The 27984-nt window shown below is 46.7% G+C and overlaps 2 protein-coding genes across 3 annotated transcripts; one reads left to right on the top strand and one right to left on the bottom strand.

Moving 5' to 3' along the window:
* Positions 1 to 6: 6 nt before the first annotated feature.
* On the bottom strand, positions 7 to 10806 carry TRUB2 (TruB pseudouridine synthase family member 2). 2 transcript variants are annotated; one of them, XM_004453021.3, is made up of 9 exons: positions 10672 to 10806; positions 10238 to 10511; positions 9739 to 9870; positions 8206 to 8280; positions 6772 to 6833; positions 5249 to 5330; positions 3103 to 3175; positions 1600 to 1736; positions 7 to 779 (listed from the first exon to the last, which is right to left on the bottom strand). In XM_004453021.3, the coding sequence occupies exons 2-9, from the start codon at positions 10344 to 10346 to the stop codon at positions 454 to 456; spliced, it is 996 nt and encodes a 331-aa protein (XP_004453078.1). In that variant the 5' UTR covers positions 10347 to 10511; positions 10672 to 10806; the 3' UTR covers positions 7 to 453. The 2 variants fall into 2 exon arrangements, with proteins under 2 accessions (XP_004453078.1, XP_012378591.1); XM_012523137.3 differs by lacking the exons at positions 5249 to 5330; positions 6772 to 6833 and having other exon boundaries at positions 92 to 779.
* Positions 10784 to 27974, top strand: COQ4 (coenzyme Q4). The gene is made up of 7 exons (XM_058302320.2): positions 10784 to 10909; positions 10997 to 11128; positions 12145 to 12241; positions 12792 to 12894; positions 21459 to 21588; positions 22183 to 22276; positions 22733 to 27974. The coding sequence occupies exons 1-7, from the start codon at positions 10840 to 10842 to the stop codon at positions 22902 to 22904; spliced, it is 798 nt and encodes a 265-aa protein (XP_058158303.1). The 5' UTR covers positions 10784 to 10839; the 3' UTR covers positions 22905 to 27974.
* Positions 27975 to 27984: the final 10 nt, after the last annotated feature.

Raw genomic sequence — 27984 nt, 5'->3', positions numbered from 1 at the left:
TTGAGGTACCAGGGCCAGGGATTGAACCCGGGACCTCATATGTGGGAAGCTGGTGCTCAACCCTGAGCCACATCAGCAACCTTGAGTTGGCTTTTTTTTTTTTTCCATTTGTTTGCTTGTTGTCTGTTTTTAGGAGGCACTTGAAACTGAACCTGGGACCTCCCATGTAGGAAGCAGGCACCCAACCTCTTCAGCCACATCTGCTCCTAATATTAGTTCTTAAACATTTTGCAAATGTTTTTCTCAGTCTGTCATTTACTTACAGCGTTTTTGTTTCCAAAGAAGTTTTTCCTTTTCAGTTGAGCCAATCTTTTCTCTTACAGCTTCAGAGTTTTATGCCACATGTAGAAAAGTTTCCCCTATTCTTGTTTACTTTTTGTATAGTCAGCATTTCCAGATCAAGAATCATTCTTATCCTTCTGCCACCCACTGCCTCACCAGCTGCCTGGCCTTTCAATGCTCCATGCAGCTCTGCAGGCCCGAGGTGGAGTGTGGCCCTGCAGAGTCCCAGGGCTGGCCTGGACCTGGGAACTTCTGGGTGCCTAACAAGGGCCTTAAGTTCCTCTCCAGCTCTGCTGCCACCCTGGGGGCTGAAGTCCAGATGGCATCCTGGATGCTGTGTAGGTTCCACTGGGTCCTTAGGAGGGCATCATCCAGCGTGAAGAAGCCATCACGGGTGCGCCGCACTTGGGAACAGACAGCAGTGGTCTTTAGCTCCAGGCCGATTTCATGTACTAGCTTCCGTAGCTGCTTTTGCGTCTCATGTATGCACTGGACCTCTGTCAGGGACACACAATGACAGACACAGTGATCACAAGCACAGCCTCTGATGTCAACTTATCTAGATCCATACTCCTAGGATCCTTCCTGGCTGTGTAATAACCTTAGGCAAGACACCTTAGTCCTCTAAGGCTTTGCCATTCTGCTATAGTTGTCACCTGACAACTTGTTAAACAGGCACTCTCAGGCCCTACCTAGACCTGTTGAGTCAGAACCTGCCTTTTGAGAAGACACACCCTCCCCCCTAGCCCCTGGTGATTTGTGGGCAGGCTAAAGTTTAAGAAGAGCTGCTTTAAGGCTTGGCTTGCTCTTATGTAAAATGGGGTGGTTGTGAGGAGTCAAGGAGATAATTGACTTAAGGTGCTTAGCATCTGGAGCGGCTTGGTCAGTGCTCAGGAAAGGAGCTTGTGTTAATATGAACAACAGAAAAGGAGGAGGGGGAGCAGCTGGAACAAATAAAAGATAATGTGGGATTGAATTGGATGGGATTGGGGAGGTGGGAGTGGTATCAACAAGCTGAAACTCCCGGCAGCTCGGGAAATGAGCTGCTAAATATAACCTCTGCCTGTTAAGATCTAGCTTCAAAGGGTGACTTGGCAGGAGATAGGAAAGCATTTGTTCTGTGTGCTCTGTGACCCACCACGTCCAGCCCAGGGCTAGGAAGGAAGTCAACCCTGATGTTTTCACCAGCAGAGAGCAGGGCTGGCATGTGCCAGCCTCAGCTGAATCAGAGAACAGCAGCCTCTGCAAAGGCATTCCACAGTAACTCTTCAAAGACAGGAGCCCGTCTCACTGCTCTGACTTCCTTAGACAACCTACCTAGAAGGAATTCCGGAGGTGCAAAGTGGAGGCATCGGATGCCAGTTATCAGCATCGGGGACTTGTTCATGGGCCGGACCAAGCCTCTCACAGCCATCTCATAAGCCTCCTGCGTCTTCAGGTCGAGGTTGGAGTACCTGGGAATCAGGAGGCAGCTTGAGTCAGGCAGCTGGTGTGGGGATGGGGAGCTGGGCTGACTGCGTGCCCCTGCCCCACTCAAGAAAGATGCCTTTTCTGAAGCTCCTTGTTCGCTTTCCCTGTTTGCTGCCCTACCCTGTCCTGATCCTCCAGCCACGTTTGCAGCAGCCTCTGTCCCCTCCAACCCCATTAACTGCAGTCTCTGCCCTCCCTCTGCATAGTTTCCCTGGTTTCAACACACTTCTCAGCCTAGATAATCCCACAGGTGCCTCACTCTCAACCCAACCCAAAGTGAACTCAACATCTTCCCCCTAACACGGGTTCTGTCTCCCCATCCCAATATCCCCAGAAGCGAGAACCCAGGGTGCCCTCCCTGCCTCTTCCTCTCCCTGCCCCCCATGTTGTCCTGTCAATTATGCTTCCTCGTCCTACTCCAGTTCCTTAGTCTGCTCCACTGCTGATGACTCTGCTGCAGTTTAAGCCTTTCTTGGTGATCCCTGGGCACTGTCCACACAGCCTGTTACTCTCTGCCTCCAGCTTCGCCCCCTCCAGTCTATTCTCCACATGATCCCCAGAGGGACAGAATCAGTTCTTCATATGCTTACGACCTGGTAATGGTTCCTACTGCCCTTGCCAACTTCCCCCTTCACTTCACCACCTTCCTGGGCTCCTCACCAGTTTTCTGAATGCATCTTCCTGTTTCATGCCTCTGAATTTTAGCACATGATGTACCCACTGCCTGGAACAACCTTTCCCAACCACAACTGCTGGACAATTTCACACTTATCCTATAAACGGTGCTCCCTAAGGTGTTCCTCGGAGCACAGCAGTCTCACCTGCCTCTGGCTGGTGTCACCCTGCACTGAGAAGTCAATGTGCTCAGAAGCCTGTCTGACACCCTTAAGCCCTCAGCACATGTCTATAAGGTAGAAGCTGTTTCTGTGCCCAGCTTATAGACAAGGAAGTGAGGCTCACAGCAGCTTAGGTTCTACCAGCCTAACCGCTTGTGGCTGGGAGAAACAGGATCTCCAGATGGAATGGCTCCAGAGCCCAAGCTCGTAGGCACTAGGCCACATTACTCCCCTGCCACGCCCCCGCTCTGCACTGTGATGATGTGGATCCTGTCTCCATGAAATCACACACTGCTTGGGAGGAAGGCAGGAGCCTCCTGTTGCCCTCAGCATCCTCAGTGGCCGGCATAAGACCTGGCACACAGAAATGTATCTGTACGCTGTGGAAGGAAGGGGCGGGTTGCTTTTAGGTTCTGAAAAGAAGATCCTTGGAATCGGCCCCAGGGTGAGTGGAGCCTGTGGGAGTGCTGTGGGCACTTCTTTCTCTTCCAGCACTCCTCAGGGTCCCACTTACTTCACCAGGGCCTTCTGATGGGAGCCTTGGATCACTGTCAGGATTCGGTCCAGCTTCTCCCTGGTCACGTGGTCTGAAAAAGCCAAGGGATTGTCAGCACACGGGTGCCCGCTGAGGACAGGCGAAAGCAAACTGGCAACCTCCTTTCCCCCAACCGGCCTGTTCTTGGAACCTAAAAGGGTGGAGCACACTCTGGTCCCAAGGTTCACATTTGAGGGGGCTGAGAGTCCTCAGAGAACCTTTTGAAGCCCCTGGATCCTCTTTCCAGAAAAATAAACAGGAAATCAAAATTTTGAGGTAATTTTCAAGGGATCCACAGATCCCCTAAATCCTGGTTAAGAACACTTTCCCATAGAAATGGAGGTCCAAAGAAGTGACGTGACTGGCCCAAGATTCCAGGCCAGGACCGGGGAGGGGGCGGAAAGGGGCAGGGAGTCATCTATGCAAATGCAGAGGCAGGCAGCAAGGAGTCGGAGTGGTTCTGCCTGCTGGTTGCACTGAGTGACTGGTGGTGGGCAGTGGAGAAGCCCGTGGACTCTCACAAACTGCCAGGAGGCTGATCCCAGGGCCACCTGGGGTTGGTGCCAACTTCTGGCTCTGAGGGCCAGAACTCTGGGAGTAGGTACAGGGACCAAAGGCTCACCAGCCTGAAAGGGCCAGGCCTCCTCATCCCTTCTGCCTAGCTTCAAGCATGCTGCTGCCTCCTCCCCCTTCATCTACAACCCAGCTCAAACACCGCCTCCTCCAGGAAGCCCCTCCTGGAGCACATTGCTTCATCCTGGCTCTTGCCACTCTGCACCTAGGTCTCTTTCCTAGCACATAGTTGTCTTTCATTTTTATACAATTTTTAAATTCCATAATTGATGCATGAATCTTCTTCCACAAACATCCCCCTTTTGCAAGTTCTGGCTCCCTCCCTCCCGGAGGTGTCAACACAGTAGTTGTCTCTAGATTTTTTTGGGTGCTGACACATATCTACACGTAAAGAAACACAAAGCGTTGCTCTGTCACATGTTTTCTGTTTTCTAGAGAAGATGTATAGTTGTGTGTCTACTCTCCCAGGTAAACTGAGTTCACTGAGGGTGGGGACCCTGACTGGTTCACCATATGCCCCACCCCAGAGCCCGCTTCATAGTTGTTGCTCAAACAGTGTTTGGCAAATAAACAAATGCAGTAGATTCTGTGGAAAGTCTTCAACCAAGGAGACAGTGAGATGTGAAGAATGAACTATTCATTCAGCAAACATTCATTTAGTGTCTCCCAAGACCTGGGCCCTATGCTACATGTACAACCACAGCAGTGGATCATACAGTTCCTGCTCTCATGGATGACAGCCCACACTACATGTACAACCACAGCAGTGGATCATACAGTTCCTGCTCTCATGGATGACAGCCCACACTACATGTACAACCACAGCAGTGGACCATACGGTTCCTGCTCTCATGGATGACAGCCCACGCTACATGTACAACCACAGCAGTGGACCATACGGTTCCTGCTCTCATGGATGACAGCCCACGCTACATGTACAACCACAGCAGTGGACCATACGGTTCCTGCTCTCATGGATGACAGCCCACACTACATGTACAATCACAGCAGTGGATCATACAGTTCCTGCTCTCATGGATGACAGCCCACGCTACATGTACAACCACAGCAGTGGACCATACGGTTCCTGCTCTCATGGATGACAGCCCACACTACATGTACAATCACAGCAGTGGATCATACAGTTCCTGCTCTCATGGATGACAGCCCACACTACATGTACAATCACAGCAGTGGATCATACAGTTCCTGCTCTCATGGATAACAGCCTGATGGGGAAACGGATATTAAGTAAATAAACACGAGTCATTAGTTACTATTGTAAGGGAGGGTGTGATCTAGTCTGGGGTTTAAGAATTCTCTAGGGAGGTGACATTTGAGCCAAGTGAGGAGGTGATAATAGGGCATGCCTGGTATCCAAAGCCCCATGAAGGCCAGCTGGAGCATATGACTGAGAGTAACGGAGGTGGCCAGCATAGCCCAGGTGGGAGTGAACGATCAAGGGAAAGCAAACTCAAAGGGAGGCAGCATCAGCCAAACCTCCCTCCTGCCCTCCACTCCATCAGAATGGACAGCTCCCATGAGCTCTCACCATATGTTGTTTTCTCCACCAGCCGCCCATTCTCACAGAAGTCGTCCGTGGCTTTGCCCAGGAGGCCACGTACTGTGTAATCCTAACAGGACAGAGAGGGGAAGACACAGTCAGTTTCCCCATTCTAAGCCTCAGCACTGAGGAGGGAAGCCTGGCCCAGTAGCTCATGCTCTGGAGGTACCAGACTAAGGCTGGGGACTGGGAGACCTCCCTTGGCAACTCTGTGCTGTCAGATGCTGCGGGAGTCAGGGAACAGGGATAAGGAAGGCAGCTCTTCCTTTAGTGCCCTCTAGCTGCTTATATGGCCTTGAGCCACTTCTTTGCATAGAGGCATGGGGGATGGTGACAGGGCATATTCCAAGGAATGTTGCCCACGTTCAGTGAAACACAGTACCTAACTTCGAGTCAGTGGGCCTCCTTCATGATCACTGGCTGGGTTCCCACGAACAGATTTTCCCATGACAGGGAGCACCAGCAGCCTGCACAGGGTACTGACAGTCATCCTGTCACCACCCCATGCCTCCACGTCTTTCTACTCCAGCCAAACCTGAAAATTTATCATGCTCTGACCCCTCCTCAAAAGCCTGTTGGCGTATCTCCACCTGCTGAACTATGACTACACTCTCAAGACCCAGATCAAGCCATTCCTCCTCCATGAACTCAGGAATTCCTCTTCCTCTAAACCTGTGGGGCTGCCTCTGCCACAAGTAAAAATAACAACATGATGAGGAGATGATGACAACAGTGACAGCTCTTGAGCATTTACTATGTGCCTGGAATTGTTAAGCACTTTACATGTGGTCACTAATCCAATCTTCAAAGTAACCCTATTAGGAGGTACTATCATTCATTCCCATTTTTAGAGAGGAGGAAGCTAAAGCACAGAGAAGTAATCTGCCTAGAATATACAGTCGGTAGAAGCTAGGTTTCAACCCAAGCTGTTTAGCTCCAAAATCTGCTCTTAATTTGCCTCTAATGTGGCACCACTGCACATGCTGTGTAGAAACAGATTCCAGAGTCCCACCGTGGACGGCAAGCTCCCTAGGGGCTGGATGGTGACATCCATGTCTTAGTCTTGGGAATAGAATAGAGTGGTGTCATGATCAGGCTATGGTGTCAGACAGATTCAGGTTCAAATCCCAGTTCTGAACTTCAGGATTGCGTGACACTGGGCAAGTGACATCCCCTCTCTCAGCCTCATTTCTCTCATCTGTAAAATGGGGTCACAATAGGACCTACTCTAAAAAGAGGAGAGAAAAAAATAGAACCCACTCTACAGGAAAGTTGTGAGGATTCCACGAGGGAATCCATGTACAGTGCTCAGTACAGAGTAGACAGCACGCAATAAATGTCAGTAGTTGTTACTACACTATTATAATCTCCCCTAGCACATGGCCATAAAAAACGTTGCTTGCAATTGGCCTTGGTGTTCCCCATGGAATCCTCTCTGCTGCAAAATCATGTCAGCGATGCCTGGGGAAGGGCTGAGTGAGGATAAGCAGGCTGACCTTAGAGCCCCATACCTTGGTGAGATGAGCATCGTACATGTTGGTGAGAAGGCTGCATCCACGTCCCACGCCGAGCACTGAAAAGCACCCAAATTGGTCTCACACCTAGATCCCCAATTCCCTTTACCCCCATCAAAATACTTCTACTTTTGATGTTGCTAAAGCTAGCAAGGTGGCAAGGAGAGCTATTCTACAGGAAGCAAGATGGCTCTTCTGGGCACATGTCAAAATGCAGATTTCTGGGCCCCACACTTATGTACTGAATCAGACTCCTGGTTTGGGAGGAGCTTAGGATCCTTAGCAAGGGGATTCTTATGAACTCAAAAGTAGTCACACAGCTCTGTACACAAATATGCGGTAACTCTGAGTATGTCCTTTAACCTCCCTGGGTTCCAGGCTCCTCATCAGTAAAATGGAGATAAAAATATTGGGGAAACGGACTTTGGCCCAGTGGTTAGGGCGTCCGTCTACCACATGGGAGGTCCGCAGTTCAAACCCCGGGCCTCCTTGACCCGTGTGGAGCTGGCCCATGCGCAGTGCTGATGTGCGCAAGGAGTGCCCTGCCACGCAGGGGTGTCCCCTGCGTAGGGGAGCCCCACGCGCAAGGAGTGCACCTGTAAAGAGAGCCGCCCAGCACGAGAGAAAGTGCAGCCTGCCCAGGAATGGCGACGCCCTCACTTCCCGTGCCGCTGACGACAACAGAAGCAGACAAAGAAACAAGACACAGCAAATAGACACAGAGAACAGACAACCGGGGGAGGGGAGGATTAAATAAATAAATAAATAAATCTTAAAAAAAAAAAAAATACTGTCTGAGGGAAGTAGACAATATGGCTCAGGTGACTGGGACCACATGGGAACCCTACCAGGTAGGTGGTTTGGATCCCCGGGCCTCCTAAAGAAGACAGCAAGCTGACACAGGCGTGGCAAGCTGACACAACAAGAGATACAACAAGAAAAACATAACAAGACACAACAAAGCAGGGAGTGGAGGATGAACAGACACAGCAAGTGAAAAACAACATGGTGGGAAGAAGTAAATAAAATCTTAAAAAAAACACAAACTACTACTGTCTGAATTCCTGTGGGTATAGTGAAGGTCCAAGGAGGCAATGCATGGTAAGCAATCAGTACAAAGGAAGGGTCCAATAAATGGTGGCCATTGGGGCCACTCCCTGCTTTTCCCCAGGTCTGTTTCTCCCTCTGGCAGAATGAGAGAATGACCTTCCATTCACTCTTGGAGACGGAACAGGGAACGGGCATGTGAGATCACATCCCTCCCTTCCACCATTCATCTCCACAACTATCAGAGTCTTGGAACAGGAATCAGGGGAAAGGGGCAGTGGTGGGAAATGGCTATCAGTTAAAAAGTGTGCTGGGATCCTGGTAGTTCCCTGATCCTCCCCCGAATATATATCACTGCACCCCCGAGCTCACCAAAGCACCTACCAAGCACTCCAGAAGCCTGGATATCCAGACGGTGTCCCACGCCAACCTTCAGGCTGGTGAACGCTGGTCCACGCACTGCAAAGAAACAAACAAGGTCCATTTCCTCAACTCATCCAGCCTATAGGACAGCTTTGGGCTGCGTGATGACCTCTTTCCTAAAATGTGGCCTCGTGGAGCCCAAAGTCAGGATTAGGCTAGATTCTCAGGCATCCCTTCTATGGAATCTGGGACCCAGAACTATTTCCTCAGTCCCCCTGGCCCAGAAAGGAGGCAACACAAGACATCTGTCACTCTGCCTATTTCCATCTGCCAAATGAAAGAATTCAGGTGAACTAAGCTGGCATAACACTAGGGATCAAGATTGGGGGTTCCCTGCCCAGCTCCTGATAAAGGAGCTTCCTGATCATCATCTAGAGAGAAAATGGAAGCTGTGAGATCCTTAAGACAGGACCTGGGTCTGTCTGTTCACAGTCCAACCCACAGAGCCCAGAATTCACTAGCTGCTAAGAAAATAACTAATGAAAGAATGAATGCTGGAATAACCTGGAATTATTTAGACTTTTATAGATCAAAAGGAAACTAAGGGAAGGGTAGGGGGTAGATGAGAGCCTACTGAATATAGGCTATGTTACTTAGTGTCAACACTGAGCCTCAGTTTTCTCGTTTGTAAAAAATAGGAATAGTACCTACCTCACAGAATTGTGGTGAAGATTCATGAGATTGTATGTGGGAAAAGCTTAATACAATACCTACTGCAGAGTAGGGACTCAATAATTATACTTGTTATTGCCATGACAGAGTAGAGCCACTGCATATCACCACTCATGGGCTTGTAGAAGTTTCTGGTGCAGCCCCTTGGTCCTTTATAACCTCCCTGACAGGTACCTTAATCAGTTCCAGTGACAGAAGGCTAATTACCAGAATCAGTTCCATTGTTAGGCAGCTTTGTTTACTAAAAACCACACTTTCCCAGAAGCCCAAAACTCCTGGGAAATTTTCAAGGGGCTCACAGATCCCCCAAATCTAAGTTAAAACACTTTCTCCTAGAAGTCTCTATTCCCATCTGGAATTCTAATAGTAAAAGGTACAACAAATTACAGTCCACAGGCCAAATCCACAAGCCTGTTTTTTAATGGCTCACTAGCTAAGAAGAGTTTTTACATTTTTCAGTGGTCTAAACAAAATCAAGAGAAAAATATCTCAAGACAACTGAAAATTAAATGAAGTTCAAATGTCAGTGTCCATTAACAAAGTTTTACTGGAAAACAGGCTCATTCCTTTATGGATTGTCTATTTTGCTTTTTCACTACAGTGGTAGCGAGTAGTTGCAACAGAGACCATATGGCCCTCAAAGCCTAAATTATTTCCTATCTGGCTCTTTCCAGGAAAAAGTATATCAATTCACAGTCTAATTACTTCATCCCAACCGTGGGCCTTTCAGGGCCTTGCAAGGGGTCTAAGCACTGAGACACTGACTCTGCTAAGTGATTTTCTGGAAAGTAACACCCAGAACCCTTCCTGAATCTGCTTTACCGAGGGGATGGTTCACCAGGGTGGGCACATGGGTGGCGGTGAGGGTCAACTCCCCCTCCTCGCGGCTGTCCACCGGGCCCGGAAGGAAGCGAACACGCAGTTCAGGGGCAGGAGGCTTCCCAGCGTTGAGACCTGCGCACACATAGGTAAAGAACATCTTGTTAAATCTGTCCCATCATCTGGGGACTGGGGGCCTGGGCAGGGAAGTATGGTGTTGTAGAAGACACATGAGATGCTCACAGCATAGACAAAAGCGGTAGTAAGGAGGGACAGGCGTGGATTCAAATCCTGACTCTGTGTGACAAGGGACAACACAGCCTTTCTGAGCCTCAGCTTCCACAAATTGGAAAACATGAGAGATAACAGAACCTATGGAGCAGACGATTAGGAAGGCGCTCTGCCGAGGCGAATGGGTCACATGACTTTATTTTGGAGGATCAGAAGCAGAGATGGCAGGAAGAACGGGAGCGGGACCATGGGTCTAGTTCGAGGCACTCACCCTTCAAAAGCTGCATCTCCACCGTGTCCCGCAGGTGCTCCCATTTTAGACCCGGGGGCTTGTAGGCCGCGAAGAGTCCATGCAGCCGCATCAATCCTGCAGACCCCATACCTGAAGCTGGCGGCCCGGCTCACGGAAAAGGAGGCGTTGGACAGAAACAAAGGAATTGGACGGAAACGCTAGACGGCCCCGCCCCAAAGGTGGCTATCTGAGCCAGCCGCCATGTTCCGCAGCCGGAAGTGGTTCTTGTCATATTGTCCTCCGGGTGAACGTGCTGTAGAGAAGGAAATTGGGCCTAGTTAGTAAACACAAAGCTAGGGGAGCTTACGTCTCCCTTGGAAGGAAGCCCTTTTTGGTTGTAAGGTTAAATGAGAAGGGTATCGTATTGGCGGAAATAGGCGGGTTAGTACGTCGCTTGGATTTCCTTCTCATACTTAGCGATAGGGATCTTTCCTGTCCGTGCGCCAATTTTTCCCCTCAACAAGAACATAGCGTAGTCGGTATCGAATTCTTTTGACTTTTCCGTCGATCTGTCGCCAGAAAAATTTGAGGTTCAGACTTGCCGGCTCTTTCCCCACGGACGTCCGGACCGGCTCGCTGCCATGGCGACACTGCTCCGCGGTGCCCTGCGCCTCCTCCCCCTGCTCCCCGGCCGCCCGGGGTCTGCTGCAGGCAAGTGGCGAAGGGTTCCGGGTGGAGACAGAGGGGAGTTCTGGGGCGCCCTGCTCCTCTGACCTTGGCCTTTTTCGTGTCTGGCAGATATGCCCGTTCGGACTGGGAGCCGTGGCGCCAGCCTGCTGTACCCCGACCACATCCCCACGTCCCCTCTGCAAAAGGCGCTGCTGGCTGCGGGCTCTGCGGCAATGGCACTCTACAACCCATACCGCCATGGTAAGGCCGCTAGTACGCAGCGAGCGGTGCGGGTCACGACCTCTGTCAAAGCCTGCTTCCTTTGAGTCATTGGAGGATAGACTACCCAGGATATCCTAACCTGGTTGCACCTCCTAATCACTCGGAAGAGTCATAAAAAAGCAGATGCCTGGGTCCCACACTAAATTCGCTGAATCCGAATTGCTGAGTGGGGACGGGGTGTGAGGGAGGGGTGTGGAATTTGGGGAAGTTTTCCCTTTTAGACTGTTTGCCAAGAGATTCTATCCTTCAGCCACATTGAGAACCTCTGGATTAAAAAGATGATTTATAAACATCTTTCCAGTTATAACATCACCATGACTGCCTTGTTCCACTGCATGAGAAACATTTTAGATAATACTTAGTAAGATTTAGCCGAATAATGAATAAAACATCCTCAGATTCTACACTGTCCTTTTCATTCCTCCCAGAATTCTTAAGTATGGGAAATGCCCTTATTCCTACTATTAAAAACAGTAATGTTAACTGCTTGTTGAGTTCTTGTTTTGGCTGCCCATTATGATAAGTGTTTTCTATGTATGCTTTTCTTGATTTAGGGTATAATTCTATTATGACAAAGGTGTTATCCACACTTCACGGATTAGGACACTGAGGCTTAGAAATGTGAAACAATTTGTGCAAGATCACCTAGATAGTGACAGAACCTGGGCTCACACCCAGCACTTTGTTGAGAAAGCCTGTAACTACAATGGAGATATTGACATAATACTCAATTATGTGTGAAAATGGTTATAAACTTTACAGTGTTGTGCTAACCAGGTCCACTTGTTACTCCAGCTGATTAAGCACATTAAAAATAATAGCTATAAATAAAGTGATATCTGGCTAGGCGATTTGCTAAGTGATTAACATGAATCCTTGTAACTAAGAGATATGTATTATCCGTATTTTACCATATAGGAAACTAAGACTCAGATCGGATGAGGTAATCTACCTAATATCACATTCTCCATTTGTGTTCATTTCTGTCCTTTCAGACATGGTCGCAGTTCTAGGGGAGACCACAGGATACCTAGCCCTGAAGACCCTCAGGGACCAGATGAAGAAGGATCAAGAGGGTGCCCAGATCCTGCAGTAGGTCCCAGCTCTGCCTTGGGGAATTAGGGTATTCCTGGGGAACCTGATCTCTCTGGAGTCACATTGTATCAGTCCTTTTCCTCTAAGGAGCTCTGCTTGATACCTTGATATCAAGTGATATCTCCTTGATAGCCACAACTGGCTGCACAGACTGGGCACTATCTAAATCCAGGGTCGCTATTCACAAACTACAGTAACTTCTGAGTTGTGCAGGGTGGTAGCCTTGGCCCAGTTCCAAGCTCCCTTTTATGGGATCCTCTAATTTCCCATAAAACATGCTAGCTGTACCCCCTCCTGTGCCGTTTGCAACTGCCCCGATTACATCTAGGCCTGCCTATCCCTGCTTAGACTGTGCCCGTGCAGGCAAGAACCATGCCTTTAGCTTGTGTAGTCCCACCACTGTCCTGGCCAGTAATAGATATTCCATAAAGGTCTGTGGTCCCCATTGCTCCCCTCCACCCTTCATGGTCTTGCTGTAGCTGGATCTTTCACCTCCTTTTGCTAGTGTCCTCCCAGTATCTGAGTCCTGCCTTCTGGCTTCTTGCAGGGAGCGTCCCCGGATCTCGTTGTCCACACTTGACCTGGGCAAGCTCCAGAGCCTGCCTGAGGGTTCTCTTGGTCGTGAGTATCTCCGGTTCCTGGATGTGAATGTGAGTGACCAGGTTCTGTCCATCTGACGTAAGAGAAAGGGCAGAGAAAGTAGGACAGGGTGACATACTGAAAAAGGAGGAGCCCTGAGCTGCCACCATGGGCAGAGGTGCTTTACAGTCTCTTACGGCAAAGCTGTGTCATTTTCCATGGGAAAGAAAAATGGGCCGGCAGTATCACTCCAGGGCTAACACACACATACACATACACACACACAATAATACTAGCCAGTGTTTATTAACCCCTTACTATATGCCAAGCTCATATGTGATCTCACTGAATTCTCCCAATAATCCTATCAAGAATGTTCTATTATTAAAAAAAAAAAATAGATAAGGAAATTGAGACTTGAAGTAGTTAAGCAGGTATTGTAGAAAAATAGCGATGGGAAGTGGACTTGGCCCAGTGGATAGGTCATCCGTCTACCACATGGGAGGTCCACGGTTCAAACCCCGGGCCTCCTTGATCTGTGTGGAGCTGGCCCATGCGCAGCGCTGATGCGTGCAAGGAGTGCCCTGCCATGCAGGGGTGTCCCCGCATAGGGGAGCCCCATGCGCAAGGAGTGCACCCCATAAGGAGAGCCGCCCAGCGCGAAAGAAAGTGCAGCCTTCCCAGGAATGGCGCCACCCACACGGAGAGCTGACATAACAAGATGACTCAACAAAAAGAGACACAGATTCCCATGCCACTGACAACAGAAGCGGACAAAGAAACAAGACACTGGGGTGACTGGGGTGGGGAGGAGGGGAGAGAAATAAATAAATAAATAAATCTTTAAAAAAAAAAAAAAGATAGCTGAGTAGGAAGCTCCACAAATCAGTCCTTCCATCAAAACAGTTATTGAACTGGCAGGAACTGTCTGAATCAACTATATTGAAACTCTGGAGCCTAATGGAACACTGCAACATCTAGGGAAGACCTGGAAGAAGAGACATGTAAATTGTGTTAAATATTAATGAATTTCACCTTCCTTGCAGTGGCTAACATCCCCATCCCCCAGCCTATCTGGCAGGCAGGTCTGGGGACTACAGTCCAGGTTTCTAGTGCAGCTTGCTAGTGCTAGGGTAGGCTATAAGGACTTAGTCCTCCAAAGTCTTGGGGAGTGTGGTCTGGTCACTTATCACTACTTTTGATCGACTACTTCAGATTGTTGGGGGGGCTGGCTCAGAGGGCAGGCATCGTTCGAATCCCCTTCAGGTAAAAGTGGCAGAAGAGTCTTAAAGAAGCAGTTTGTGTGTATCTATACAATATATATATTGTGTGTGTTTGTTTTTTCTCTTTTCATTCCCTGTTTGGGAGAAAAAAATAGTTTGGAGAAGATACAAATTGATGGCTCTAGCCCTCAACAACAACGTAACAACAAACCTACTAATACCAAAGCAGTGGGAGAACTAGATTTCCAGAGTACTAACAACATAACATTCAAAACGCCCAGTTCTCACTATGCAAAGAAACAGGAAAGAATAGCCCATTCACAGGAAAAAGAGAATTTGCCAGAAACCATTCCTGAGGGAGCACATACATTGGAACTATTAGTCAAAGACTTTTTATTTACTTATTTGTTAAAGATATATTTATTTCTCCTGCCCCCATTGTCTGCTCTCTATGTCCATTCACTGTGTATTCTTCTGTGTCTGCTTGACTTCTCTTTAGCATCAGGAACCCATCCTGTACCTTCCAGAGTGGGAGAGAGGTGCACAATCTCTTGCGCTCCCTCAGCTTCCTGGTCTGCTGTGTCTCTTTTTTTTTCTTTAAAGATTTATTTTTTATTTATTTCTCTCCCTTCCTGCCCCCCAGTTGTCTGCTTTCTGTGTCCATTCGCTGTGTGTTCTTCTGTGACTGCTTCTGTCCTTATCAGCGGCACCGGAAATCTGTGTTTCTTTTTGTTGCATCATCTTGTGTCAGCTCTCCGTGTGTGTGGCGCCATTCTTTAAAAGAAAAAAAAGAGCTAATACTATAAAATCCTTACTGGAAAACTTAGGGAAATATTTTGACCTTGTAGTAGGCAATGGGTTTTTAGATTTTACACCAAAAGCACAAGGAATAAAAGAAAAAAATAGATAAAAAGGACTTCCTAAAAATTAAGTACTTTTGTTCATTAAAGGACATTATCAAGAAAGCGAAAAGATAACTATTAGCCAAAAGGGGTGCTGATGCAAAGTACCAGAAATCTGTTGAGTTTCATTTATTTGGGGTGGAAGCTTACAGTTACAAGGTCCTAAAGGGTCCAATTCAAGGTACCGTAAGAGGTATTTTCTCACCCAAAGTCATTTGCTATGTGTTGAAGCAAAATGGCCAGTGATGCCTGCAAGGGCTCAGCCTGCCTTCTTCCTCTTAAGGCTCTGTGGTCCCAGCTTCTTCCAATCTCAGTTGCAGGCTGGCCTAAGGCTGGTCTCTCGGCTTCTCAGCTGCCTGTTCTCTTCAGCTGCAAACTATCAGGCCCATCTCTCTTTCCAGGGCCTCTGTGTGTCTATGGAGTAGACTCTTTTCCTATGTGTTCTTCTCAGTGTATCTACTTCCATGTTCTTGACTGAGCATCCCTTTATATAGTCCACCAAGGGGGCAGGACTCAACCCTGCACACCCTAATGACACAGTCAAAGCAAAGCCCTGATCTTGATTTAGTCGAGTAACATAAAGCGTTTGAATTTAAAACAACCAAAGGGTATCATGCCCAGAGGAACAGAGTAGTTTACAAACATAATACCTCTTTTTGGAATTCATAAATAATACCAAATTGCCACTACAACCTATAGAATGGGGGGAAATATTTGAAAACCATGTATCTGATAAGGATTTATTATCCAGAATGTATAAAGAACTCCTATGATTCAACAACAAAATGACAACACAATTGAAAAATGGGCCAAGGATTTAAAAGACATTTTTCTGAAGAAGATATTCAAATGGCCAGTAAGTATATAATAGATGCTTAATATCCTTAGCCATTAGATAAATACAAATTAAAACTGAAATACCACTTCACACCCATTAGGTTGGCTATTATTTTAAAAACTGAAAGTAACCTATTGGTGAGGATGTGGAAGAATAGGAACCCTCATACGTTGTTGGTAGGAATATAAAATTGTGTAGCCAAAGTGGGAGAGTTCAGTGGTTGCTCAAACGTTAAACATAGTGGGAAGTGGATTTGGCTCAATGGATAGAGCATCCGCCTACCACATGGGAGGTCCAGAGAGGGCCTCCTGACCCATGTGATGAGCTAGCCCATGCACAATGCTGATGTGCGCAAGGAGTGCCATGCCATGCCGGGGTGTCCCCCGCATAGGGGAGCCCCGTGCAAGGAGCGTGCCCCGTAAGAAGAACTACCCAGTGCGAAAAAAAGTGCAGCCTGCCCAGGAGTAGCACTGCACACACGGAGAGCTGACACAGCAAGATGATGCAACAAAAAGACACAGATTCCTGGTGCCACTGACAAGAATACAAGCAGACACAGAAGAACATAGACAGCGAATGGACATAGAGAGCAGACAACTGGTGGGGGGGGGGGCTGGGAAGGGGAGAGAAATAAAAAACCTTTAAAGAAAAAAAAGTTAAACATAGAATTATCATATAACTCAGCAATTCCACTCCTAGTTATATACAATATCTGAAAGAATTGAAAGGAGGGACTCAAACATGTTTGTGCACTGATATTTATTGCAACATTATTCACAGTAGCCAAAAGGTGGAAGCAAGCAAAATGTCCATCATTTGAATGGATAAATGAAATGTGGTATATCCATATGATGGGATATCACTGAGCCATAAAAATAAGTTAAGTGCTAGTACATGCTACAACATGGATGAACTTTTAAGACATTATGTTGAATGATATAAGCCAGATACAAAAGGACAAATAGTGGTTATTGGGTGAGGGATGGGACAATGAGGAGTTACTGCTAAGTGAGTATGGGTTTTGAGCTGGGATGATAAAAATAGTCTGGAAATAGATAGTGGTGAAAGTTATACAGTATTGTCAATGTATTTTTTTTCATGAGGTACCAGGGATTGAGCCCAGCACCTCGTATATGCGAAGCAGGCATTCAACCACTGAGCTACATCTACTCTGTCAATGTATTTATTGTTATTATTTTTAAAGAAGCTTTAGATTACATAAATGTTACATCAAAATATAGGGGGACAAAAATATATATAGAGAGAGAATCCCATATGCCTCACCCCCTCACCTCCCACACTTTTCCCCATTAACATCTTTCGTTAGTATGGTGCATGTTACAGTTGATGAACACATGCTGATGTATCGCTACTAACCATGGTCTATAGTTTCCATTATGGTTTATACTTTCTGTTGCATAATTTTATAGGTTTTGACAAAATGCATAATGGCCTGTATGCGTGATTCCAGTGTCATGCAGAACAATTCCAGTGTTCCCAAAGTGCCCCATGTTACACTTATTCTTCCCTCTCCTTTCCCTCAGAACCTCTGGTAATCACTACTTTTATATAATGTTACAAGTTCTTCCATTACTAGAATAATAATAAGTCTACTTTAGTCCATATTTGCACTTCCCCTCTTATATTTGCTCATTCCTCCGTCTGGAGGATTTGGGGATGGTGATGCCCACTCTGCTTCCAATTGAGAGGGGGTTGTCAATGTATTTTTTTTTTCCTTCTATTTTTTGTTTTCCAGTCAATGTATTTTTAATGTCAAAAAAATTGTCCATTTAAAATGATTTAAGAGAGTTTCATGTTATGTATATTTTACCACAATTAAAAATAAATATTTTTTAAAGTAGTTAAGCAATTTTTTAAGATCATGCAGCCAGTAGTAATAGAGGCAATCTTCAAACCCTGATTATGCTCTTAACCACTGCACTATGTCCCCCTGTTCCAGGGACAGTGCTCTCCCTAGCATACAACAAGTTGTGGTACTCTCCAGCCCCAGGCTGGGAGTACTGGGCTGGAGGGTGTTTCCAATACCAAGGAACTTAATCATTTACTCTGCATCTGCCATGTGCTAGCCACTATTCCAGGTGCTGGGAGTATACCGGTAAGCTAGGCAGACCCAGTCCTTGCCAACTTAGATCTTATACTACAGTCAGGAGGCAGACAATAATGTTAAAATATATATATATATATATATATATATATTCAGGCAAAGTAGTCATTGAATACTAATATTGTAGCAGGCACTGATGTCAGTAATTGAGATACACTGACTAAAACCAGCAAAAAGCCTGCCCTTATGGAGCTCACCTTCTAGCAGATAGGTGCTTGAAGGAAAAATTTAATGTGATAGAGGACAACTTTGGTTGTTAGACTAGCCAAAGTTTGGTTGTGAACTTAACATGATAAAAGAGCGTGTGGCCACTGCTAATAGGGTGGTTAAGGGAGGCCCTTCTGAGGAGACATAGAAGATGAGGAGCCAGGCTTGTGGAGCTGGAGAAGAACATTCTGAGCAGAGGGTACGGCATGGATAAAAGCTTGGTGATTAAGAATAGGAAAATCAGCCAGTAAAGGAGTGAATGGGGGAGAGGCAGAGTGAGCTGGGTGGTCAGCAGGGCCTAGGCCCTGCCAGGCCCTGCAAGTCACAGGAAGGAGTCTGTATTTTATAATAGGGGCAATGGGAAGCCATTGAAGGGTTTTAAAAAATTCAAACCTAGAGGAGTTATAAAAATAAGAACTCCATACTGAGAATGTCAACATATCCCCTACCCAGATACCCAGATCCACCAACCTTTAACATTTTGCCACATTTGTCATATTATTCTATCTATCCATCCATTTATCTATTTTCTAAACATTTGAGAGTAGGTTGTATACCTTATGCTCCTTGAACACTAACACTTCCATGTATATTCCAAGGATATTCACTATGTAACAGCATTAAGTATGTTATCAAGTTCAAGAATTTTAACATTGACATAAAGCTTATAGTCTATATTCCAGTTTTTTCATGTCTCAATAATGTCCTTTGCACATTTTCTCCTCTATTACTAGATCCAGTCCGAGATCATGCATTGCATTTAATTGTCATTGTTCCTTTAGTTGCTTTTATTATTATTACTATTATTATTATCATTCATTGGGGGGTTTTGAACAGGATAATAACATGATCTGATTTATAAAAGGACCTTAGAACACAGCTAGGCCACCTTCCCTCCCACAGCCCTCCCCCACCACAGCACATTAAAATGGTCATCTTAAAAAAAAAAAAAAATGGTCATCTAGCTCAGCTCCAGGATCCAGGCAGCTGAAGGAGGTGGCCAACTTTTGAAACCCTGTTTGAAAGTTGTTGTTGAACAGGGTTTTTTTCCTTTTTTCTTTTTCTTTTAAACTTTTTTTAACGGTGCTAAAATATACTTAACATAAAAATCGTTGTAACCATTTTTAAGTGAACAGACCTGTGACATTAAGTACATTGACAATATTGTATAACTTTCACCACTATTTCCAGAATATTTGCATTGTCCTAAATGGAAACGCATACCAATTAAGCAGTGATTCCCCATTCCCCCTTTTCCCCACTCTGGTTATTACTATTTCTGTTTTCTGCCTCTATGAATTTTCCTATTCTAAGTATTTTCATATGAAGGAGATCATATAATATTTGTTCCCCAGAGTCTTTAGTAATGGCCCTGGAGATTGTGATATTTCTAGAGCAAGGAAACACTTTTTTTTTTTCTTTTTTTTTTTGAGGTACTGGGGGCTGGGGACTGAACCTGGGACCTCGTGTGTGGGAAGCTAGTGCTCAACCACTGAGCCATATCGGCTTTCCTGAATTGTTTTTTTCATGTTTTGCTTGTCATTTGTTTTTCTTTATTTAAGAGGCACTGGGAACCGAACTCAGGACCTCCCATGTAGGAGGCAGGCACTCAACTGCTTGGCCCACATCCTCTCTCTCAGGAATACTTTTGTCCCTACAGAAATTTAGTTCAAAGTGAGGCCACCCTTGAGCTAACATTGACATTGGCAGGGGCTGACGGTAGAAAGTGTATCTGCTAGCATTAAGATTATGGGCACAGGTTCTGGAGTTAGCATACTGCCCCTCTTCCCAGCTTTATATTCCTGGACAAATCATTTGACCTCTCTCAACCTCGGATTCTTCATCTGATGTAAAGGTACCTAACATTTATCTTCTAGAGCATTTATATATTTACTTATTGATAATGGATGTTAAGGTTACTGGTTTTGGAATCAAGCAGACTTTGTTTCAAATCATAGTTCTGCCGCTTTATTGGCTATGTGATTGTGGGCAACTTATTTTATCTCTCAATTTCATTTCACTTATCTGTTCTGTATCTGAGGCTAATTAAGAATACTTATGTTCTGCATTGTCATAAGGACTGAAGCATGATAATATATGTAAAACATTGTAGTGTTCTGGCACATAGTAAGTGCTCAGTAATTTAGCTGCTATTACTATGATCACCTTCAGCTTCACATGGCAGGAAGAACTCTATAGAAGAAATTAGAACCCAGGGCCACTGAGGCCACAGACACAGACCATGATATTGAGCTGGCAGCCCCAAAGCACTGAAGACATAAAATCCCTTGGCCTATGGAAAGACCAAGGACATGCTTTGGGAATGGGAAAACCAGGCTCTTTCCACTCTGTGTGGGTGCTACTGAGGACTCAGAGATGCACGGGGTGGGTAAAAGGAGAATCGTTGGCATTCCTACCTGGGGTCAGAAAACTCCCAAGAGCTGGCCTTTTGTTCATACATTCAAGAGCTACAACATGAACTAGAAATATAACAGTGAGTGATACAGAGCCAGCCCTGTCCTCATGCAGCTGACATTCTGTTGCAACAATGTCAATAGAAATAGAATGTGAGCCACATACTTTCTTGAAATTTTTCTGCTAGTCACACTGATAAAAGCAAAAAAAAAAAAACAGGTGGAATTATAATGTATTTTATTATTTAACCCATATATCTAAAATATTACCATTTAACACACATTCAGTATTAAAACTTTAAGACTTCACATTCTTTCTTTTGTACCGTCTTCAACATCCAACATATGTTTTACACTTACAGCACATCTTGATTGGCACTTGCCACATTTCAAGGCTCAACAGCCACATGTGGCAAGTGGCTGCCATACTGGACAGCACAGGTCTAGTGAAAGAGTCATTAATGATAACATACATTAAACATCACAATAGAGCCATGCTGAGTGCCACGAAGAGGTATGGGTTGCTACAAAGGACCATAATGGGGACCCAATCAGCCTGAAGGTTAGGGAAGGTGTCCTTGAGGAGGACACTTAAACTGGGTCATGAAGTAGGAATTGTCAAGGTTAAGATGGGGGTGGTGGAAAGAACAGCTCAAATTGGGAGCAGTTTGTGTTAAGGATCAAGGACCTTGGGGCTTCTTTTCCATAGATTCAAACAGGCTACAAATGTCTTTGAGTTGGGGTAGACTGAGTTGGTGTGGGGGGCTGCCAATCTCATTACATTTCCTGCCTGTGTTAGCAGGTATGGACAGAAATTCTCTGAGTAGGTATGAGTTGGTGGGGGTGGTTTACAGTCAAGGAGAGGCTGACAAATTGGGCATTGAGAACTGTTGGGAAAGGGGTATAGGGGAGGCTTATGTTGTCAGAGGGTCTCCCCAGACACCCGCGCACCCACCCGCTTCGTGGATGATGAAGAGCTAGCATACGTGATCCAGCGGTACCGGGAGGTCCATGACATGCTCCACACCCTGCTGGGGATGCCAACCAACATCCTGGGTGAGTGCCCCTAAGCCAGCTGCCATGAGAGTGGGGCGGGGTGCTCCAGCCAGCCTGTCTCCCTGGGTCTGTCTTCAATGCCAGGGTAAGGCTCACTTATCTGCCATTCGCCAGTTAGCTGGTTTGGTGTCTCGTTTTCTGCTTTACCTGAACATCTCAGTAGCATCTTGGTAGCATCTCTGGCATGCTCCCCTCTTCTCCATCACCATTGCCTCTTTATGGCTGCTACATGATGTAGCAGCCACCACTCACCAGGGCTTTCTGCCTCATTCTGGTTTTTAGCCACCTCCCTGCTCTGAAACCCTGTGCAATCCCCTAAGGCCTGTGGAAACCACTCTGTACTCCTCAGCCTGGCATTTGGGGTCCTCTGCTCTGACTCCTCAGCTTCCTTTCCAGCCCTTATTTCCTTTTATTCTGTCTTGAACGCTCTTTTCCACAGGAAGCTGAGTGTCCCAGGGCCCAGCACAGGCTGAGACTGGGCATGTCTGACCTCTGTTGAAATTAGAGAGGAGCAGATGCCTTGCTATGGAAGCACCACCAGCCTCTCCCCAAGCCCCTGTTCATTCCCTGCCTTCTGCCTCCCTCATCCCCCAGGGGAGATCGTGGTCAAATGGTTTGAGGCTATCCAGACCGGCTTGCCCATGTGCATCCTGGGTGCGCTCTTTGGACCCATCCGACTCAGTGCCCAGTAAGTTTTCAAGTGGCTGGGAGTTGGGGAGGACTCAGAAGGCTCCAGAAAATAGGAAGAGCATGCATGCCCCTGAGCAGCTCTTGATGTTTCTCTAGGAAACAAGAGTGGAAAAAGTAGGCAGAGAGGTGAAACTGTGGCAAGGGTGGCAGGGGGTGGGGGCCTCGGGGCAATGAATAAAGCCTGAACGTATCGGGCATTGAAAACAATGGGAAAGCAGTTTAGCAGTTTCTAGAGTTAGGTAGCCCTCGATTTAAATCTGGGTTCTAGCATGTTCAAAATGTTTGGCTTTGGGCATGGTATTTTACCTCTCTCGGCCTGCCTCTCCTCATCTGAAAAATGGGAATAACAACTACCTCCTTCACAAGTCTGTAAGGATTAGCTGAGAAATGCATATCAAGTGCTTTGCACACTGAGTGTATGTAAACTGAATCTTCTTCCTCTGCTGTTCCACAGGAGTTTGCAAGTGCTAGTCTCAGAACTGATTCCATGGGCAGTTCAGAATGGTCGCAGAGCTCCATGTGTCCTCAACCTGTACTTCGAGCGGCGCTGGGAGCAGCCCCTGAAGGCTCTGCGGGAGGAGCTGGGCATTATGCCACCCCCCATGGATCTCCAGGGCCAGACATAGGCCCTGAGTCACTGAGTCGGAAGGGTCTGCTCTGCCTCCCCCCCAACCTCTCCTCACTGGGGCAGAAGGCTCCTTTGCTACTACTACCTTTGTTCCTTTTCTTTGAACATTGACCCTTGGACATTGTCATAATTTGTCATAATAACCTGAGTGATCTTGAAGGTCAACCCAGGAGGGAACAGTCATCTCAGTGGGGCGCCCATGGGAGCCAGAAGCTTCCCAAAGAGAACTGCAAATGAACAAGGATCGGTCATCTAGGCTTGTACTGGGATGTGTCAGGTCCAAAACCCAGGGATCTGTTCCAGACCCCTCCCTGACAACCAGGGTTTTTCTAGGGGCCAGGCTGGATATCCCCACAGGAGTGAGGGCTACATGCAATTCCAAAGCCTGAGAAGAGGGAGACAAAGAGGGACATGAGTCTCCACTGTCTGAATAAAGGCTGCCATCAGGTCAAGCATCTGATTCTCCCCTCCCTTACCACCCCCCACACGCAGGGTATGCCACTGCCCAGTCCTGCCCATGACTCTCACAGTCTTGGCCCTCCTAGCACTGAGGGGAGAAATCCCCTCCCAATCTTGGCTTCAGCTTCTTGTCCTCTCACCTCTGGTCTGAAGCCGGGCATATCTGGACTCACATTCCAGCTTCTCTACCATTTTCTAGATGGGGGGCTTAGGGTAGAATCTTTCCCCTCTCTAAGCCCCAGTTTCATCATCATCAGTAAAAGGCAAATAACTTCCTAGGATTATTGTGAGGGCATTCAGAGAAAGGGTACAAGGAGCAGGAGCTGTTTTATTATTGTGTTCACAGGTAGAGGAGGAAGCTGCTATACTGCAGGTTCATGTTGTGTGTGTGTGTGTGTGTGTGTATTTATTTTTAAAGAAGCTTTAGATTACATAAATGTTACATCAAAAATATAGGGGATTCCCATATGCCCTCCTCCATGCAGGTTCATTTTGGAGCAGCAAACAGGCATTTTCCTTAGATCAGAGCCAAGAAGAGGGGGTAAACAGAGTGAAAAGTATTCTCACAAGAAGGAGTGGCCTCTCTTGGGATTTAGAACCAGGAAATTCCCAAAGTGGCAGAGACTTTTGAGTTTTGGGTGGCTAATTCCTCCTTGTGTGAACAGGGCAACTAAGGCCTAGAGATGAGTAGGGAATTGCCTGGTATAACTAGGACACAGGCCACAATGCCTCCTGGTTTGTTTCCTATGCCTCAGTTTCCTCATTCATAATAACAGCTACTATTTATTTACAACCGTACCATGTGCCATGCAATGCTAAGCACTTGAGATGTATTATTGCATTGACAAGTCCAATAACCCCAGGAGGTAGGTGATACTATTACTTGTGGTTTACCAATGAGGCAATAGGGACAGAGCTGGGGCTAGAACCAGGAGCTATCTGAAAACCTCAGAAAGACCCATTTGTGCTCTTTCCCAGCACTGCCCCACCAGGGCTTCAACTTTCCTTGTGTCCACCACATTCCAGTCCAGGGCTCTCAGTGGCAGAGGGACATTGTGGCAAGCTAGAGACCTACCTCGGAATGCTGGGCTCTTCAAGAAGCTCAATGTAAAAACTTCTCCCTGGTCTCCTTGAATTTCTACAAGAAGATGAAGGAAGTGGAGTGTGTTCCCCATCCCGTGTCGGTCTTTATATTATAGGCCACCTTTGCAGAACCCCTCCCAGCTGCTGCTACAATTGCCAGGGTTAACATCCCAAGACCCCAGGCACCTCCATTCCCAGCTCACGAAAAATCAACAGTGCCAAGTTGGAAGAAAAAGACCAGACTCCTTCAGATGGCATCTTTGCTCAGACGGGAAGCTTCCCTGCCCAAGCTATTTGGTGCCTGGATTATCCTGGGCCTTCAGAGCACTTGCAAGATGGGCATTAGCCATGAGAATTAGCTGGGAATGGAGCCTGGTCTGACCGTAGGGCTGCATGTGTAGCACCAACTCATGATTGGAGAAAAATCAAGGTGGCAGTATCTACTGCTCATGAGTTCTTACCGCAGTCCCTGAGGCCCTGCTGACTTCTACCTAGAAACTTCATTCTCCAACTCAGTAAACTGGCCTTCCTGCTTCCTGAATTCACCAGGCCTCTCTTTACCTTTGGGAATATCATTTTGATCTTAGGTCATTACATGATCAGTTCCTTGTCTTTCACATCTCTGCTCAAATGTCACCTCAGAGAGGCTTCCCTGCCCAGCCCAAATGAAGCACTCATTTGCTCTGTCACATCACCTTATTTTCTTTAGAGCACTTACTCCCCTGAATGACCTTATCCTTTCCTTTATTTACGACTTCCATGTCTGCGCCAAGAGGGCAGGGCCCTTGTTCTTCCCTTTCTCTGCTGTGAACAGTGCTTGGCACACAGTAGGGGCCTGGTCCTTCATTGTTGAGGGATGGATGACAAGCCCTGTGTTGAGCACCCCTCTTACAATATACCATTCAGTCCCTACAACGACCCCATGGAGTAGAGGCTGATGGTAGCCTCACTCTGCAAAGACCCTGAGACTCAGTTTCCGGGAGTTCCCTAGCACACAGCTGGGGTGTGGTGGAGCCTGTCCTGGGACACACAAGTCTTGAGTCTTCTTCAATAGCCAAGGGAAAGTACCCTTTTCCCCTCTGTCTGATATAAACCATATGTAGCTGACACCAGAGAAGTTTGGGGAGACACAGGGTCTGAAGGCATAGAGACCTGGCCCTGCCACGGATCAGTTATGCACCTTTGCAGTACTTACATCACTGCTCTGAACCTCTGTTTTCTCACCTGTAAAATAAGCAGAGTTCTGGGCCTTGGGAGGCTCAGTAAAATCGTGCATGTGTAATGCCTAACCATGATAAGCTCTTAGGAAATGGAAGACGTTTACCAGGAAGGCCCTTCCAGGCCTCTGAAATAATCATGTATCAAGTTGAGCCAGAGATATTTGTTTTTAACATACCCAGAGTGTGGGGACTCATACATCTAAGAGGTTTTAATGCCAAATCAAACTGAATATCTGTAGGGTAAGCACTTCAGTTCCCTAGGCAGATTTAACTCCTTCAAGTGAATCCAAATGTCAGTCTCTGTTAAGTCTGGAGAAGTAAATGCTGATATAAGTCTCCTGAATACAGTGCAGATTGGATCATGTCACTGGAAAGGAGCCTACTGTTAGATCAACCAAAGCTAGGCCTGTCCCACAAATGACAGGACCTAATTCCTGCCTTCCTACAAACGCTGCTCAATGGCTCTTCATTACTCTGTGCCAACAGGCTGGCACACAAAGGCCTTTCCAATCACTTTTCTCACCACTTGGCCCTCCCTCCTCCATGTATCCTAATCTACAAGCCACTAGTCTTCAATCATTCTACAAGTACCCTCTGTGTGTTTGCCTTATGCAGATGCAAGGGGTTCAGCAGTGATAGAGGTCGACCCCCACCTTTTGGAATTGAGCAGTGCGGTAGTTTGAGATTATTTTGTGACTCCCAAAAGGAGAATGATTATGTTTTTAATCTAATCTATTCCTGTGAGTGTGCTATTCTTTGCATTAAATTCAGTTGAGGGGCCTTTGATTAGATTACTTGATAAGATAGCTTTAGGGTTTTTGGTTGAACTACATAAGTGAGGTTTGACTCAAGTTGAGTCTCGGCCTTCTTGTAGGGTTTGATATCAGTAAAAACACAGAAACAGGAAACAGAAGCCACCGTTTTTTACCCTGCCATGTGAGAGAGGACTTGAGGATCATTTAAGCAGAAAGCCCCCAGGAAGCAGAGCCCATGGAGTAGCTCAAGAGGAGATGCACCCTCTCTGTGCCTGATAGCTTACAGCTAAATTCAGGAAGAAAGTGGAACAGCCAAGACCGAGAGGAGGCCCAGCAGGAGACAAGCGCTATGCCTGGTTACTCACAGCTGAGCCCCCGGGGCTGGACTTCAAGAGACAGTGAGCCCGGAGGAGAAGGCTGAGATCTTGGCAGAGATCGGTGGCCACCTTGCTTTGCCATGTGCCTGGACAACAGGATTAACAGTTGCTGTCTTTGATGAGAAAGCACCTTATGGTGCTTTGAGTTGGACTTTTTACAGTAAACTTTTACCTAAATAAATCCTATTTATAAAAACCAACCCATTTCTGGCACTTTGTGCCAGCAGCCCACTGGCGAACTAAAATAAGCATTTATGCTGACAAAGGGCCTTTTACGTGCTGGCCCTGAGCTGAGAGCTTGACAGGCATCATCTCACTGAATCCTTACCCAGTTCTAGGGGATAGAGAACATGACTGTTCCCATTTTACAGATGAGGACGCTGAGGCTCCAAAGGGAGAAGTGATTTGCCCAAAACCTCACAGCTGGGTTTGGGAGTACAACTCAGATCTGTCTGACTGCAAAGCAGACAGTTAAATAATTACAATAATGTGATGAGTGTTACAACAGAAAGTATGGTGAACATTCAGTGACAGACAACCTATTTTTTTTTTAAGATTTATCTATTTATTTCCGCCCCCATCTGCTCTCTGTGTCCATTCATGGCATGTTCTTTTGTGTCTGCTTGTCTTGGCCCACTCCATGTAGGCCAGCTCTCCACTGGGACCAGCTCACTGTGCAGGCCAGCTTGCCTTCACCAAATAGCCCCAGGAATCGAACCCTGGACCTCCCATATGGTAGACAGGAGCCCAATCACTTGAGCCACATCCACTTCCCTAGACAACCTATTGGTCTGATCTCCGTCTGCTCTGTGTTTGTATCCAACATGACTGTGAGCAACTTGAAGGCAGATTGTCTTGTTCCATCTGGGTCCCCCCTTGCATCTCCTCAGGCCTGGCCTGTGTCTGGAAGGGCTCAGCCTTGGTTTCGCCAATATGACCAGCCTGGATGGAGGAGAGCAGACTGCCTGGGTTACCACTGCCCTCCCCCATGTTCCCACTTGCCACTTTGCATGTCAGTAGTCATTGTGGAAGGAATCATTTCTGTACCCATGGATCAATCTTGCATGTGGTTAAGGTCTGAGGCTCCAATTCACTCTCTCTTTCAATCATTCAACAAATGCATATTGAGCTTCTGCTATTTGCTAAATCTGATAAATAAAATTATCAGAGATAATTCTGGGTCC

Source organism: Dasypus novemcinctus, chromosome 8 (assembly GCF_030445035.2).
Source record: "Dasypus novemcinctus isolate mDasNov1 chromosome 8, mDasNov1.1.hap2, whole genome shotgun sequence".
NCBI classification, from domain to species: Eukaryota; Metazoa; Chordata; class Mammalia; order Cingulata; family Dasypodidae; genus Dasypus; species Dasypus novemcinctus.
This window is presented reverse-complemented; position numbering and strand designations above follow the sequence as displayed.

Bases quoted from the DNA above. Each gene is read 5' to 3' on its own strand.
- TRUB2 (XM_004453021.3), bottom strand. From the start codon at position 10,346: ATGGGGTCTGCAGGATTGATGCGGCTGCATGGACTCTTCGCGGCCTAC. The intron at 9,871-10,237 runs GTGAGTGCCTCG...ATGTGTGCGCAG, and splicing joins GGAGATGCAGCTTTTGAAGG to GTCTCAACGCTGGGAAGCCT. The intron at 1,737-3,102 runs GTAAGTGGGACC...CCTGATTCCCAG, and splicing joins CATCAGAAGGCCCTGGTGAA to GTACTCCAACCTCGACCTGA.
- COQ4 (XM_058302320.2), top strand. From the start codon at position 10,840: ATGGCGACACTGCTCCGCGGTGCCCTGCGCCTCCTCCCCCTGCTCCCC. The intron at 21,589-22,182 runs GTGAGTGCCCCT...CTCATCCCCCAG, and splicing joins GATGCCAACCAACATCCTGG to GGGAGATCGTGGTCAAATGG. The intron at 22,277-22,732 runs GTAAGTTTTCAA...GCTGTTCCACAG, and splicing joins CCCATCCGACTCAGTGCCCA to GAGTTTGCAAGTGCTAGTCT.